The sequence below is a fragment of the Ceratotherium simum genome, chromosome 38, assembly GCF_057802395.1.
Source record: "Ceratotherium simum simum isolate JZ-2026a chromosome 38, ASM5780239v1, whole genome shotgun sequence".
NCBI classification, from domain to species: Eukaryota; Metazoa; Chordata; class Mammalia; order Perissodactyla; family Rhinocerotidae; genus Ceratotherium; species Ceratotherium simum.
Genome location: NC_141937.1, coordinates 14,908,534 through 14,925,858, shown reverse-complemented (window position 1 = coordinate 14,925,858; position 17,325 = coordinate 14,908,534). Strand labels below are relative to the sequence as shown.

Genomic DNA, 17,325 nt, shown 5'->3' with positions numbered 1-17,325 from the left:
GGCCCTCTTTACAAACAATTCCTTTCATAGGTTAAGTCATTAAATTTTTCTCCAAAACTTATTAATTAATAAGAGGAATTTTGTTTTTATATTCTAGCGAATGAGTATACCTCAGAATAAAGTAGGACACTATTTTATACAACTGAAATGGGAGACTGATCCTGTCCAACAAGGTCTTATTCAGCCTTTTATGAAAAACTGATGGAGGGAGAGCTGCAAGAAAAGAAACACTCCATTAAGAAGGATATTAGCGTTATCTGGAAATAATGTCCAATATTCTACAAGAAGCTAAGATTGTTTTTCTACACCATCTTAATGCTCAGAATCTCTCTTTGGCATAAAGTTTGCACAATTGACTGAACTTTATACTGATTCATTGTACCACTATATAGTCAAAATATAAATTATTTAAGAGCCAGAATCTAAGCTGTCTTTAATTCTGTATTTTCCAGAGTTACTGGCTTATAGAAAATATTCAGTTATGCATTTGTGCCCATGCATATAGACTGAGATGGAAATAATAGAATCATTCTATTTTCCAGAAGTACCTGGATATACATGTATAAAGCTGGTTTTGGTATTGCCAAACACAGACTTCTTGAATTCCCACAAGTTAGAAAAGGCTAAATCTAAGAGGATTGGCGAAATCCTTTTGGAGGAAAATATGGCAATATCTAACAAAACCTCCATACAGGCTTACCTTTTGACCTAGCAATCACACTTCTAGGAATTTACCCAGAAGATGCACTTCCAATAATATGAAAGTACTTAGGCACAGTTATTAATTGCATTATTGTTTCTATTTGAAGAATATTAGAAACAACCTAAATGCTCATTCATGAGAGAGTATTTGAATAAACTTGCGCACATCCCAGACAATGGAATACTATGCAGCTGTAAAAACAAAGGAGGAAAATCTCTGCAAACTGATTTGGGTGATTTCCAGGATAAACTGTTGAATCAAAAAAGCAAAGTGCAGGGGCCGGCACCATGGCTTAGCGGTTAAGTGCTTGCGCTCCACTACTGGTGGCCCGGGTTCGGATCCCTGGTGCGCACCAACGCACCACTTGTCCAGCCATGCTGAGGCAACGTCCCACATACAGCAACTAGAAGGATGTGCAACTATGACATACAACTGGGGCTTTGGGGAAAAAAAGGAGGAGGATTAGCAATAGATGTTAGCTCAGGGATGGTCTTCCTCACCAAAAACAGGAAGATTGGCATGGATGTTAGCTCAGGGCTGATCTTCCTCACACACAAAAAACAAAAAACAAAAAAATAAAAATAAAATAAAAGCAAAGTGAAAGTCTGTCAATAGTATGCTACTCCTCACGTGAGAAAGAAGGTGGTATATGAAAATACACCTGCTCATTTGTGCAAAAGAAATACAGAAAGGATAAATCAGAAACTAGAGAGACTGGTTACCTAGAGGTGGGAAAGGAAGGGAAATGAGAATGGAGTAGGGTAGAGGAGGGAGTGGCACTTCTCCAATTTTTACTCTTAGAACCACAGTTATGTCTCACTCCCCAAAATTAAAAAAAAAAAAATTAAAATCAACTAGGATGCACGGGTGGGGTTACCCAAAATGGAATATAAGCAATAACAAAGGAACCTGACTCTATAACAAATGAATAACATAATCACACTGAGGGGGATGGGAAGAACAGAAGCAACCTAGGTAAATTTGGAAAACAGTCTTTTGACTAGATGTCATAATGCTAAAGACCAAAAGAACTGTACACACACTCCAGTTAATAAGGCTGTTTCTCACAGGGGTGTGGTGAGCAATTGTGAAACTATTTTATGTGTATACTAGGGTTGAAAAAAATAAGCGACTATATTGCAGATGAGAGCCAGGTTTCCCCTTTTCAGAGAAAGTAGAAACAAATAAGCATGGAAAGCAGAATGAACCTTGCCGTGTTGGGTTGGAATCAGGAGTATCACTTTGAACTACTGGCTTATAGACACACACATATAGGAGAAGCTGTGTGTACACACACATGTGCACGCACACACATATTTAAAGATAGAAGAGAGAGAGAGAGACATAGATATACCTGTATGTATAGCTGCATTAGTAAACATACATATTTTCTAGATCTGTGTGTTGAGAAGGCCTAGGGGCAATGAAACCTCAGTGGCAATGACCATACCTAGCACCTAGATCTTGGTTTCTAAATGCCATTTACTCATACAAGGAACAATGCCTCCTTAGAGAAGCGGTTAATTCCAAGACTGGGAAGAGAAAATATAAGATAAATCTGGAAAATCTGTAGTTCCAGAAAACAAGGAAATGCTTGAAAAAGGATGGGGCCATGTCAAGAGAATGCAAGAACCAGACTAGAAGGATCATTGAACAGCCCAAACTGGAACAATGTGAGCAACAAAATAATAAAAATAATATTGGATTATAATTATAGAATAAAATAAATATTCTTGAGTTCACACTGAAATAAATAATTGAATAATTAAATGCAAGGGGAAGGACATTTTTTTCTTACAGAATTATCCCAAATAATCCATGTAGAAGGAATGAGGAAAATACAAAATCACCATTAGCAAACAGCACAGAAGTAATTACTGAAGGCAACAAATGCCAAAAGTAGTGAGAAACAGTTTGAGAAGCAGCAGAATATTAGCATAATCTCAATCATCTCCCCTAAATCATTTCTCAATTATAAAGGGAAAAATAGGAATTTTACCATTAAAAAAACCGTGGCAGATGACCTTACCAAGTGATCAAGGTTAACATCACCAGCAATAAGACACATCAGAATCCTATATTCACTAATATGACGCACTGAGAATACATCACTTTCTCGTAATTCTTGCCAAAAATGTATAACCTCAATCTAGTCATGAGAAAACATCATTCAAACCCAAACTGAGAGACATTCTGCAAAATAACTGACCAGTAGTTATCATCAAGGTCATGAAAGATAAGGAAAGACAAGGTCATAGGATGGAAAAGACAAAGGAGCCACGACAATTAAATGCGAGATATGTTATTGGAGAGGATCCTGGGATAGGAACAAGGCATTGGAGGAAAACTGATGAAATTAGATTGTCTTTGCTTTAGTGAATAGTATCACGCCAATTTCAATTTTCTTATTTTGATAAGTGTACTATGTATCCATACATGTACTATATATATAAGTTCTTCACATTAGAGAAAGCTGGGTGAAGTGCAGACATGAAATCTCTGTACCCTTTTTTGCCACTTTTCTGTAAATCTAAAATTATTTTACAAAAATATTGCATGTCTATGCTGCGTGGATTACATGCAGTGTTCTCACCCCACAGACAACAACAAAAACATCAGTATGCCTACACCTTCTTCTTGAAATGTTTTGTTTTTCCTTCTCTCTTACCTTCCTTCCTTCAAGGAACTTGAGTGCCGTGCCAATGTTAGCCACAGCATGGATCCGCTTCATACGGCGTCCTTGTTCGCAAGGCTGGAAAAGGGGTTAAGAATAGGAATGAATCAAAATGTACACATTAAAAAAATAGTTGTTCATGGATGGACCTTGAGGGTATTATGCTAAGAAAAATAAGCCAGACAGAGAAAGACAAACACCATATGATTTCAATCATATGTGGAATATAAACTAACACATGGATAAGGAGAACAGATGAGTAGTTACCAGAGGGGAAGACGATGGAGGAACACGAAAGGGGTAAAAGGGCACATACGTATGGTGATGGATAAAAACTAGCCTATTGGTGGTGAGCACGATGCAGTCTATACAGAAACTGATATATAATAATGTACACCTGAAATTACACAATGTTATAAGTCAATATGACTTCAATAAAATAATTTTATAAATAGTTATTGTCTATTTAAATGGATTAAAAATATACATGAAGAATATTCAAGAACAACCAACACTACTCAGTTTCTATAAAGGTTAGCAGATACGTAGAGGAGCGTTATTCCCACAGCACTTTGAAGGTGTATGAATTTACTCAGTAAAGACGTTCATTCTTAGCTTATCTGTTAATGCATTTGCCTTTCAGGTTTCTGTGTACCTGAGGGCAGAAATTCACAGAATTCCAGTGTTGTCCATTGAGACTGTCACTCCTGTAAGTTAGGAAATATTTATATCAAAAGTGCTCTTGGGGCACGTGTAGGGGCAGGAGATATACGGGAAATCTCTGTACTTTCCTCTTAATTTTGTTGCAAGCCTAAAACTGCTCTAAAAAAATAAAGTCAAAAAAAGGACTCTTGGTGACTCACCATTTTTTTGGTCATACTAACTTGAAAGGTTACTGACAGTCTGAGTAACATTTCTTGGTTTGAATGACCAAAATACATAGAGTATATGAGCCAAGCTTTACAACTAGGATTGTGAGAAGGAAAATGTTATTCACACAATAGTATGTTCTGCTACATAGATACTATAGTTATGTGTGTTTATCAAAATTTATTATGTGCTTTCTATGTGCCACATTGCTAATTTTAAAACTCAAAATAATACTTTTAATGAAGTAGACATCATTAACATCCTTGACATTTACAGGAACTAAGAGGATAACTGAGGTGAAGTAACTTCTCCATGGTTGCATAGCTGGTAAACTGGTCTCTTCTCTGCGACACCAGAACTCAAAATAATCTCTCATTAAAGCTCAAAACCAAGTATCTTCGCACTTCCAATTAATAGTGTACCAGGTAATAGTTTTTAGGGTATTATTTTAAGAAAATATTTCAGTAGAAAATATAATTTTAAAATTTTTAATGTTTATTTATTCATTACTTAAACGTTTATTTATTCGTTAAATAAATTCATTACTTATGGCACTTAGGTGCTATATGTGCCATAATCTCATCATTGGTCCATGCATGGCCTACTTATTTAATTAGTTATTTAATTAATTATCTTTTGTAATGTAAAAAGCATCTATGAACCTGCCAACTAAAACAAAGTGTTCCTATGTTTATGTGCAATTAAAGATATATAACCACTGATCCATTTAAAGAGTCAATATTCCACAAATAATAATCAAGGAATGTAGAGAAATCCAAGAATAATGATTTAAAAATTTTTAAGTTTGTTAAGACTTTAAATAAAATCATAGACATGAGACTCACAATAGGTTATTAAAGGGACTAGGATACTGAGATTCCACTCCTACTCTGAGATGCTGATGGTAAAGGGGACACTAAGCCATTCGGCCCCATTTCCCAAAAGATCGTGGACACAGCCAGAGTTCTGGGCTACGTGAACTGTGATGTTAAGTATAGTGTTCTTAATAGAGTTCTACCCAGGAGATAATTATAGAATTCCTGAACAGTGTTAGTGCTCCTGAGGGAAATGCTCTCACCCGTACTCTCCCTTTGAAAGCTCTAAAAGAATGCCTAGGATACTCATTCCTTTAAATGATGCTTTTCATCTTAAAATGGTCCTGAACCTTAATGTATACATGTACAAAATTTAAATAACCATTGCCAAGGTTTATTTATAATTTCAGAGTAATTTCATTTTATGTAATTCAGAATCTTGAAGTGCTCAGTGTAAATAAATAATAAAGGTCAAATTGGAAACTATCCTTCCATGTCTCCGTTTTCTTTGTTAAATGAGAAGACTGAGATTCTTTCTGAAATCACTTCTAGCCTCAAAGTCCTATAATTCTATGTCTCAATGAGTAAGGAGCTTAAACAGACGTAGGAGTCTTATGTCAAAATATACACTTTTTCTAGAATCATTTACCTTGTCAGTTAAATGTCCATCACGCTTTCTGTGTACTGTTAGGCAAGTACAATGATAGAATTATATTGACACGTAGAATGATATGCTTCTTAAATACCCATTTGAATTGTAATAAAGGTTCCTTTAACCTTCAAGTAAATAGCTTAATTTGGGAAGATCTATAAAGATGGCCACTTACACCAGGCAATCAAGGGAGTATATATTTCAATTTGATGACTCCTATCTTAATGCTAATCCAATTTATTTACCTCTTGCATATGTCTGTACATTCTAAATTGTCTTTTTATAAGTGTCTTCTTTGATTTCCCCCAAAGCAGAGCCTGAGACAAGGAGTTGGGTGCATGTAATTTATTGGGTAGGTGATCTCAGGAGACAAGAGTGAGGATGCATGGAGAGTGAGACAGGGAAAAAGGAAAAGCCAATAAAGGGTGTGCTATTGAGGGTTTCCACTGTAGGCAACTGAGGCTCAATGATGCTGGGGATCCTATGGGGGACTCTATGAGACGTGTAAAATATGCCTCAGAATCGCCCCTCCTACAAATGCCAGGCTGGAGCATTTATTCATGGATTCCCACCTCCATTGGTTGAAGGTCCTTTGGGACCGTTAACTCTCCCACACTTGAGGGATGCCTGTGCCTTGTGGCTTTGATAAACGCCCTGAGGCGGGAAACCTGGAGACATGCTACAGTGCTTGAGATGAGATGCTGATAGAATGTATGGGAAATGTCCACCACTGCCATGGCTGAAACCAGAAGTGAGCTGAGATGGCACATGGGGCACCAAAAGCATCTGCTACACCATGAATCAGATTACATAAATGATTTACATCAAGTTATTATCAGTTTGTATTTTCCCACAAACAACCCTTTTACAAAAGCTCTTTTGAGGACTCCCGGCACAAAATTAACTGGAAATTTATGTTCAGGCAAAAACACTTTTTTAAAAACTCAATTATCCAAGTAATAATGATTGTGTAGCTCTTGTCGAGATGCAGTAGATAAGGAAAAAATAGGTACTCCCAATTTTGGACCCTCTGTCTAGCAAGTTACATAACAGTTTGAAGATTATTTCCTGAGTGCTTTATTCTAATTATGGTAAACATCATTTATAAATAGTTTATGTTTGCAAACTACTTACTTCTCTACTACTCTGAAATGAAGAAACATAACCCAGAAAAAATAAATATTTTATACTTATATAATGTAGAAAAATATATTTTATGGCTCACTGTCAATGTCGTTTTTCATTCTGCTGGTTCTGTTGCACATAAAAAGAAATGATTCTGAATGTGCTGTTACGGTTACAAATGACTGATGACAGAGGATGTCCACAAGCCTATGAAAAGTGTCACACTGATTTCAAGCTTGATTTTCAACAAACAACTATATAAATACACAGTTACGGACCAACAATTCTTTCCAAATGGAAAGCAAACACTTAAAGTGAGGTAGATATTAATCTGCAACTGATCTTCCTGGATACGGCACAGATGGAGTGGTTAACCATGATAGATTATGATGAAGTTCTTTACTTTTACTTCTAAGGTTGCTATTACTATAGATAATGTTTTAAATCTACTATAGGTGTGCAGGAACAAGAAAGAAAACGTATTCCTTGCTCTCAAATGTAACTGATAGACTAGTGTTTCCGGTGTATTACAGACTACAAAAGACAACTTTCTCTAATATGGGCAGGACCCCTTACACTCCCAGCTCCACATCCCCCAATTCCCAGTGAGAACAATTGACCAAGCCTGTTCAAAGAAAAAATCCTTACCAGTTTCTGCCCGGACAGGACCTCCAGAAGAGCAAGCAGCTTAACACCATCTTTCATGTCTTCAAAAAGATCATCTACCACCATTGGGGGTTTCCGCTATAAAATAAAAAATGAATAAACACAAAACATGCTTCTGTCTCTGTCTTACATTTCCTACTCATTGTGGTGAAATTCACAAGAGAAATTGCTAAATACCGAAGTTCTTTATTTTGGATGTGATTGGCAATTACCTTTTGATAGCTATGGGGAGAAAACCAATCCTTTGGAGATAAACTCAATGTTCAAAAACCTCACGAGATTCAATGCGTGGGCTTTCACATACATAGGGGCTTCTTTCTAGAAGGGGAGCTTTGACAAGGGTGGGAAGGTGTGGGATAAGGGAAGGAAGAGAGGGCACTATCAACATAAAAGATGAGAGAGACATTAAAGCAGGATCTAAAAGGGGAACAGGAGGTACCCCAGGTAAACTGGACCAATCTCCCAACTTCACTCTGAGTGAGCACATTACCAGGGCTTACCCAGGTGCCACACTTCCATAGGACGTTCTCCAAGGTAACCTCCTTAGCTCAGTGATCTGCTATGGGAGCACTGTTAGCACAGCCAAGGTGGCAGATTTAATCTCCTGTGGGTTAGCTGGCTATGTTCTGTTTCATAGTCTGAAAATCTGGCAACCCTTCTCTCACAGTGTGGCATCGACCCCAAAGGATCATAAGCTCAAGACTACAGATGGATCACTGTGAATCCATCACCACTAAGGGAGCCCATTGTCAATTTATGGAGCGTATTTTATTTTTTATGAAGGTCATTCAAATACTTAATAGACTGGAGTTCATCAAACCTTGAATTAAGGTCTATCTTGCCTCATAAGAAAGTAAAGAAGGGCTGATGCTAATGTTGATGGTCAATGGAGGGTAGGTATCCTAGATTTCTCACGCAAAAACTTTTTTTTCCATTTATCACCTGGGTTCAAGCTCTACAGTTTTCTGATTCTCCCTGAATCATGTTAAAGATCTAACGCTGAATTCTTGACTCTCAACAGTCTTTCTTTCAAAAAAAAAAAAAAAAGTTCTAGGTAGAGATATTTAATCACCAAATATTTTATTGAAATGTGACTTTTTTCTCTACCCACTGATATTGGAGCATTTATATTTCTCTTGTAACTGCATGAATTACAGTGTCTCAATGGTACAATTCTAATTTTAAATGCATTTTTCTCTATAAAATGAACAGCTGAATGCATTTTGTCCTCATGCTGTGAAATACATATTCAAAAATAACAAGAGTTTTCATTTTCAACCATTCTCTTTTCAATTCCACTATTCTCATTACTTATTATTTACATAGGAAAAATGTAACAGTGACTTTATATTCTAAGCATATAAATAAAATTATTCAGAATAAAATGAGCCATTACAATGAAAACTATTCAGTGTGATGCGAATCAAAATTATTGTATCAGCTATAATCATTAAACATATGGTCCATTTATCATTCAAAATGTCCATTTGTATCTTAATAATTTAAATACAGTAGAATAATGAGGAAAAAGTTCATAAATATGTCATATATTCAGTGAACAAATACAAATGAAGTTTTTCATATATTGTATTAACCTGAAAAACATATGAAAATAATTAAAGTAGGGAATTTTCATGAAATAATAAAGATTCCAAGAAATTTGACATAAAAAACTGATCGAAGGCATCTATCTGTCCATTTTGCCTTTAAACATATACAAGTCTCTGCCATTTTCTCTTGACCCCATTTCTATCTCTAATGTGTCTCCCCTTATATCTCTACTAGAGCCCTACATGCTTCCTTTCCCTTCCAGAAGCTCCTGCCCAGTGCTCCTGGAAGTGGCCTTCAGATCAGCAATGACTACTCTTTCTCTTTTCTTCCTAACTGGCCGTTCACCAAACTCACGCCTGAGGCCTCTGTTCTTTACAAAATTTTGTCTGGATAGACATGACTTTTGAATCCTTCCTTCCAGCTAAGTGTTCTCTCCTAAATATTTTCGAGAACATGGCGGGCTCTCAATATATATTGTCGGCTGACTGACTGAATGAATGAATAAATGAACGTAGTTTTCTAAAACAATTATCCTTGTAAGCCCTATGCCCATATTAATGGCTCTTAAAATGTGATACATACATAACGGGCAAAGAAAATGTTCTCCAGGTTCCCGGCAATCACAGATTGCAACACAACACAGACCTAGAAGTATCTTGTTTCTGAATGTCTCATTCACAGTAGGAACTCATTAAATACTTGCTGAAGAAATGAATAAAGATTCTAGTCTGTGCTTGGAAAAGAGTAGTAGATGGTTTTTATTTCAAGAACACAGATACCTAGAATATTTTTGCTTTCTCCTTTTTCCACCTAGTAAATTCTTGATCAGTTTTCATGACTCAGCTCATATCACTTCTTCTGTCCTTCTAAGTACATGGTTCAGATTATAATGATCACATTGCATTACAGCTATTTATTTACCAATCTGTGTCTCCAGGAACTCAGATCATGGGGCATACTGAGTACAAGGAAGAAGTTAGATATGTCTTTATATACCTAACACCAGGCACTAGTTGGCAGTAAACACATAGATGGTGACAGAAACACACTCAACAGTGATATCTACAAATATCTTTTGGAATCTTAGGGAGATCCTTACAAATAAGATCATAAGGCAAAAATTTCTCTTTTTATAGGAAATATGAGTTGCTTCTGAAAATTTTTCCACCAGTGTCTTCCTGCACAAAGTAAAGAGGTGTAGTCCAATGGCTATCAGCTGATGAAACAGAAATTGCAAGAAAATATTTCTCTTCAAAATAAAAATGTTTATGTCAATTTAATTTGTAATATGCAGTGACTGTATTTTCAACACTGAATTATAGAACCTAGCATTATGTAATCAATTCTTTATTTAATACCTCAATCAGTTAAAGAGGGAGAAAATAAGCCTCTTGCCAATATTACTGCAAAGAGCTGGCAAAAATGAATTCTAGAGAATATTTATATTTCTATAAGTGCTATCCAATTGCACATAATATAAATATTGCATGAAACCAGTGAAACACCTTCATTTATCAAAAATTACACTACAATAAAAAAGTCCTAGTAATTATTGGACGAGTTTTGCTACCCCATTTTGCATAAAGTACTGTTTATATATAGCTAATGATCAACTAGAAGAGACTTTTACTATTGTGACTGTATCACACATTTTTTGGAACAATGTTTTAACAGAAAACTTTCAGCTAAAATATTTCTCCTGTCACATATAAAATTACTTACAGCACTAATCTGATTACTTTGGTAGAATTCAGGTCATGGTGCTGGAGGCCAAAAGGAAGAGGTAGAAATGAGTGTCATTTATTGGAGCCTGATCTAATGGAAAATGAAGATAATGTGGTTTTGTTTCTATTGCTCGCAAATTTTCAGTTTCAAGCAGTAGATAGAAATCTATCAGGTAGTTTTTAAGACTACAATTATCTTTTGTTTTTATTAAGGTAAAATTATGACAAGCTCTTTTTTTTGTATAGTTTTTGGAAAAATTATATTCTCCTTTACCCTGTCAGTCACTTTTAGATATTCTACAGATATTCATGCTGAATCTGAGGTGGTTCAAAAATGGAATTTCCTGCCTGGGTGAGGGGAGGGGGAGAAGGAGATGGAAGAGAACAAAAGAGAAAGACGTACTTCACTTCTATGGCTACTTCCTTCTAGAAGCTTTCTTCAAACTAGGTTTAAACCCTAAGTTCTGGCTCAAAGAGAAGAGGATTGCCTGGTCTCTAAAAGTCTCTAGAAAATCAAGGAAAATGCATGTGCCTCTGGGCCTGGCTATACCCTTGGTATTAACTCACGAGTGGAATAGACCTCATAGAGCATTTTTCTCTATTTTTTCTCCTCTCCCTCCATTTTTGCTACACAGTCCCTTCAATAACATGTAATGAGATTCATCATTTCCTATTGTTTAGGACTTAAAGGAGATCAAAAGTTTCTCCTTGAAATTTATGAAATCTGAGAAAGCATAGGTATCTTTGACATAATGTTTTACTGACCATTTCCTGTATTTTGGGAAAATAATCTATTCTCTAACATGTGTACGTGTGTAAATAACATGTGTCACTTTACTAGTCTATAAGCACCAGTACATATTTAACTCTTATCCACCATCTATTTTCTTTATTTTTTTTTATGAAAGGATGGCTATGTTTGTTATGCCATGTGTTAATTTTATGTCCCTAGAAACAATTACATTACTTAGGGGAAAAGAATTAAGAGAATAATTTTGGTGAAAAAAGACATCAGACATAACTATTTTGCATGAAATAAAAGCTTAAGGAATTCTCACATTTAAAAATTATATAGAAAATGAAAAATGTTGGTGCATAAAGTAAATATGACAAAATAGTCACAGTTATAGACTATAGAAATGAATTCCAATATTTACTAGGTGTTTCTGTGGTTTAGATATTTATGCATTCTAATTTAGTAGATGTCTTAATAGGGATGAAAGGAGGAAGGAAGGAAGGAGAATAGCAAGGGGAGGAAAGAATGAATAATATATTGCCGAACATCTCAAAGTGTCAAGCTCTATGCTGAGGGCTAGTACGTGCTATCTTATTTAATATTTATAACCACCACATACGAGAGTATCACCCTTTCTTTAAAAGTGAATCTGAATCTCAGAGATGTTAAACCATTGGTCTAGACCACCTAGAAAGTGACTAGATTTGAGCCCGGCTTTATTATACTTTGAGCCACCTTGTTAGACAGAAAGCTTAGTATAAAAACACAGATATTAACATTAATTTTTTCTTACTAATACACAAACCTATAAATGTGATTTTTATTTGATATCAATATGAAAAGTATTAACTAATCAGCTGAAGTACCTGCCACTCTACTAGAAGCAAAAAATTATTAACAAAAATCCACTTTTAAATATGGATGGATATAAGAATGACTAAAAAGTAGTAATAGAAGCATCATGTGTATAAATATATATTGGCATAGACACAAGTCAGCCTGACTTACACCATGTTCCCAGTGATCATGTTTGTGCTTACCCCATCCTTATTACACAAGTGACCTTAGCTGGACCCCTCACATTCTTTGCTTGGAGCCAGAAGATGGTTGGAGCCAAGTTGTCACATGGCAATGACCTAAGGACAAGTGTCACCAGGTCCTGCTGCTGAGTCCCCAAGAGTCATTCTGCCTCTGTCTTTCTTAAGACTGGGTTAATCAGTGTGTCAGGATTCCCCAAGACAATCCTTAGCTCTATGACTCACTAGAAGGACCCACAGAACTCAGAAAAGCTCCTATACTCATGGTTACAGTTTATTACAGTGAAAGGATACCAATTAAAATCAGCAAAGGGAAAAGGTGCAGGGAGCAAATTCCAGGAGATACCATGTGCAGGCTTCCAGAGGTGAGTGACTTGTTCCCTCCTAATGGAATTGCACGGGGACATGCTTAATTTTTCCAGTAATAGTGTGCGATGATACACACAAAGTGTTGCCAACCCAGGAAGCATACTTGAGCCTCAGTGTCAGGGTTTTTATTTATGCGGCACTTGCATAACTGACCTCAGCTACTCAGACTCCAGCCCTTTCCCTGCTCACCCAGCAAAAACAAAGTGTTCACACAAAACACATTGTTAAGATAAACTGATCTTATCCAAGTGGTACAGCACAGCCCAGGGCCTCAGGCATACAAAACATTCCTATCAAGTAGAATATTCCAAGTGCTCAGAAGTTATCTCCCAGGAGCCAGTCAAGGGCCATTCCTTAAGACAAGTCTTTATTTGGAATGTCATAGTTTGAGCAACCCAGGTCCGTTGAGTTAACCCTTTCTTGCCCAGTCAGCATTTCCTTCCATACCCTGAGGCACCCAGTATCTTTTTAATAGATTTCACTTCTTGGTTAAATCATCTCAAGTCAATTTCATTCACTTGCAACAAAATAAAGCACAACTTACATGTGTATTATTTTGTGATTACTTTGTAAACACTGTTCTGAGTGTAACAATTTACATCTCAGTGTCCTCCCACTCCCACTCTATGATGAATTTCATATAAGTGACCAAAAATAAATTCATTTTTTATTGATAAGAGTGTGCATTTTCAGGGGAACCTGAGTGTATCTGATGTGAGAAGCTGTTTTATAACCTTTGGGCCAATCGATATTGGTAAACAAAGAGGGTGGAAACAGGTGAGTGTCACTGATAAACACATACACACAAATTTTTAAAATTAAATAAATAAAATAAATGACTAGAGCCATTTTACAAGTGTATGCCTGTATATCCAAGATTATAAAAATGCTGATGGACTAAAAATATTTTTATCATTTTTTAACTTTGCATTAATAGGGCAATCATATACACATCAATTAAGGTAAAAGCTTCCGGTGTTAGATTGAAATTAGTGATGCGGAAGAGAGCAAACCTACCTTGAAACGTTACTAGTATATCGCTTTATCAACAGATATCTACACATTTGCTAGAATCTTAGAGTTCCTTAGCGACAAATATCACACAGCTATCAAGGAGATTTACAGCACGAAAGTTTTAGTCTTTAGCAAAGGAAAGGGTAAAAATCACCTGTCTCATATCAGGACCAACCAAAGGTCCTCATTTACCATCATTACTTTTAGCCACAGAACGATTGGGCAGTCTTTTACTAAATGCTTTTTCCTCTTGGGGAAAGAGCCTTCAAAATATTTTATGACACAAAAAAAAGCTATAGCATTTTACTTGAAAATACCAAATATATATCCTAGGGTTTAAAATTTGTGATTGCTGGACACCTAATGATACCAATAAAACTGAACTAGAAAAGGCCTAAAGGAAAAGCACATGACATAGATAACTCTTTACTCCAGTTCAGACACGAACACTGTTGAGCACCAGGCTTGCTGAAAATGACACATAATCACGGCCTGAGATATCCTCAAAACAGCCTTCTGCGCAGTGTGTAAAGAGATCCCAAGGCTTGTTTTCAAGTGTCTTCTGTGTGCCTTGAAACCTCTGTACACAGAATGGCCCGTCACTTCTAGAGCCAGGCAAACCACTACCTCTGGTGCATGTAAGTTTCAGGAAGGAAATATTTAACAGACTTAGAGACAGCATATGGGGGAAATCCCATCCCGGGACCAGTCTACAGTGTTTGCATGCTCTGATGGTTATCTGATGGGCAGAGCAGCAAGCTAAACACAGGAACAGAGAGGAGAGTGGGAAGGGAAGAGAGGTTGACCAGCAGATGTGCAGCAAGTTACCTCCCCAAGGCTGGCAAAGAGCCCACCACACTAAAATGTTTAAAAATGCCAAAGTAGCCTTGGATCAGATGAATAAAATCATGATCATAACCACCAACAGCAGCCAAATAAAATTAATTCAGTGTCTAAAAGGTTTATGTCATCGTATTAAAAAAATTGAATTAGATATTCCCAATATCTCCAGAAACAAGATGAAGTAATTTAAAAATTTTACGTGTAATCTGTTTCTCTCTCACTTCCTTTATAAAAGCACTATTGTGATTATTTTCCACCTCAACTTGGCAAAGGTGAGAAGTTAGTTCCCATTCTTTTTTCTTTCCTATGATAGATAGCATAATCATTTCCACTTCCTTAATTACTTAATTCAATTCCGAATAAATATCCCAAAGGCAATGACTGCGCTCCAGCCCAACTTTGAATCTGCTTGGAAAACTCTGCTCTTAACAACTTTCACATGTAATAAAATACTTTTCATTACATAGTATTAAAGAAGCATACTCCCCAAGTTATTTGTTTTATTCAGTACAAAGTTGGGGTTATCCTGTACTCCTCTCTTTTGTTCGTACTCCATATCTGATTCTGTTGGTTTTATTTTCAAAACATCTATAATCCAACTACAGTCGTTCCCCGGTATCCGCGGGGGATTAGTTCCAAGATCTGCTACAGATACCAAGATGGCAGATGCTCAAGTCTCTTAGTGGGCCCTCTGTATCCATGGATTGAACCAACCGCGAATCAAACCAACCAGGAATTGATGCGCGGTTGGTTGAATCCACAGATACGGAACTCGTGGATACGGAGGGCTTGCTGTACTTCTTACCACCTCCACTACTACTACCTTGGTCCAAGTCACAGGTCTCTTACCTGGATGACGTCAACAACCTCTTAACTTATCTCCCTCCTTCTGCCCTTGACCCTCTTCAGTTTATTCTCAGAGAACATTTCCTTTGCCTTCTCTACCGTCCATCTCCCACATTAGGATATAAGCCCCATAATGCAGGGATTATCTTTTTTGTTTTATTCACTGCTACATTCTCAGTACTTAGAATATTGCCGAGGATATAAACAGCATGTTAAAGTATTTATTGAATGAATGTGCAAATAAATAAAATATATTTCTAAAAGAAGGAACTTTGATAAATATCAAAATGTTTAATAATCTGCATCAACTTTGCTAGATCTATATCTATGTTATCAATCAATTAATACATCCTATTAACAAATTGACAAATGCTATTCATGTTGATAATTTTTCCTTGTAATCTTATAGTTACATATTTGGAAATAACTAATTTATCAGTATGTTTAGGATTATCAAATTTAGCTTTAGATAAACAACTAAAGAATGATTTCTGGGGAGGAATTATTACATTTAGCTTTTCCCCTCCGCTTCTTTATTTCCTCTTAGTTCATTAATAGTGCCACAAAAGTGTGTACAAGGAAACAGATGGGAGTAAAATTCAATCCTGAAAGAGTTGCCGTGTTATCTTTTAGCACTGCTGGTGGAAAGACAACTAAAAAGAACAAAGCAGGCACCAAAGTGATACTTTACGACTGTGAATTAAAGTCATCATTCATGGATTACTCTTTTTTAAAAAATGAAAATCAAAAGTGTTCTTTTTAAAGAAGTATATGAATCTAACTTGGTATTAAAACAAAATGTGCTCTTAATGGAACCTGTTATGGATTGAATTATATGCTCCCCCCAAGATATATTGGGGTTCTAACCCCCAGGACCTCAACATGTGATCTTATTGGGATATAAGATCGTTAGAGAGGTAGTCAAGTTAAAATGAGGTCGTCAGGTTGGGTTCTAATCCAGTTTGACTGGTGTCCTTATATAAAGGAGAAATTTGGACCCAGACACAGACCGGGACAGAGGCAGAGATTGGACCAATGCAGCTGCAAACTAAAGAACGTCAAGTATTGCAGGTCACCACCGGAAGCTAGGAAGAGGCAAAGAAGGACTCTCCCCAGAGTCTCAGAAGGAGCCTGGCTGTCTAGCCTTGAGAACTGTGAGATGATAAATTTCTCATTTTAAGCTACCCAGTATGTGGTGGTTCATTATGGCAGCCCTAGAAAACTAATACAGAGCCTAAATAATGTTTAATGATGCTTTTTTTTTGTTTCTAAAAAGTGAGGAGATGCTCATATCATGCCTGAGGTCATCCAAAAGACAGTAATTAAAATGTTCAGTGCCTATCCTGGATAGCCCCATAGATTTAAGGCTGGCAGACAGAGAAAGGACTGTTTGTTTCATATTGAAAGAGAAGCTTCATTTATAGAAATACCAAACAATGGCAATTTGAGCCCAATTATTTTTCCAAAGGACTTAGTGCCACACCATATATTTATTTCACAGACAAATATCATAAAGATTGAATCAAGGGTGTTTAAATATGAATATAACTTTCTATTCCATTTGACAAAATGTGAAACTATAGGTATATGATAACAGAGTATAATCAATGTTTATGTTAAGATTACTTATACTATATTTTTCTAATTAAAAATACAACTTTTTTGAAAAGTTTTTGGAAAACACATATCTTTAAATTGTT

The 17,325-nt window shown here is 36.2% G+C and overlaps 1 protein-coding gene across 1 annotated transcript in view; it reads right to left on the bottom strand.

The window, feature by feature from the left end:
* The window catches only part of SYNE1 (spectrin repeat containing nuclear envelope protein 1), a 452,863-nt gene that overhangs the window by 350,355 nt on the left and 85,183 nt on the right, over positions 1 to 17,325 (bottom strand). Inside the window, exons 4-5 of the mRNA XM_087425127.1 lie at positions 7,488 to 7,583; positions 3,372 to 3,455 (exon numbers count right to left, since the gene is read on the bottom strand). Of these exons, the coding sequence (XP_087281253.1) occupies positions 3,372 to 3,455; positions 7,488 to 7,583 (180 nt within the window). The remainder of the gene's footprint in view (positions 1 to 3,371; positions 3,456 to 7,487; positions 7,584 to 17,325) is intronic.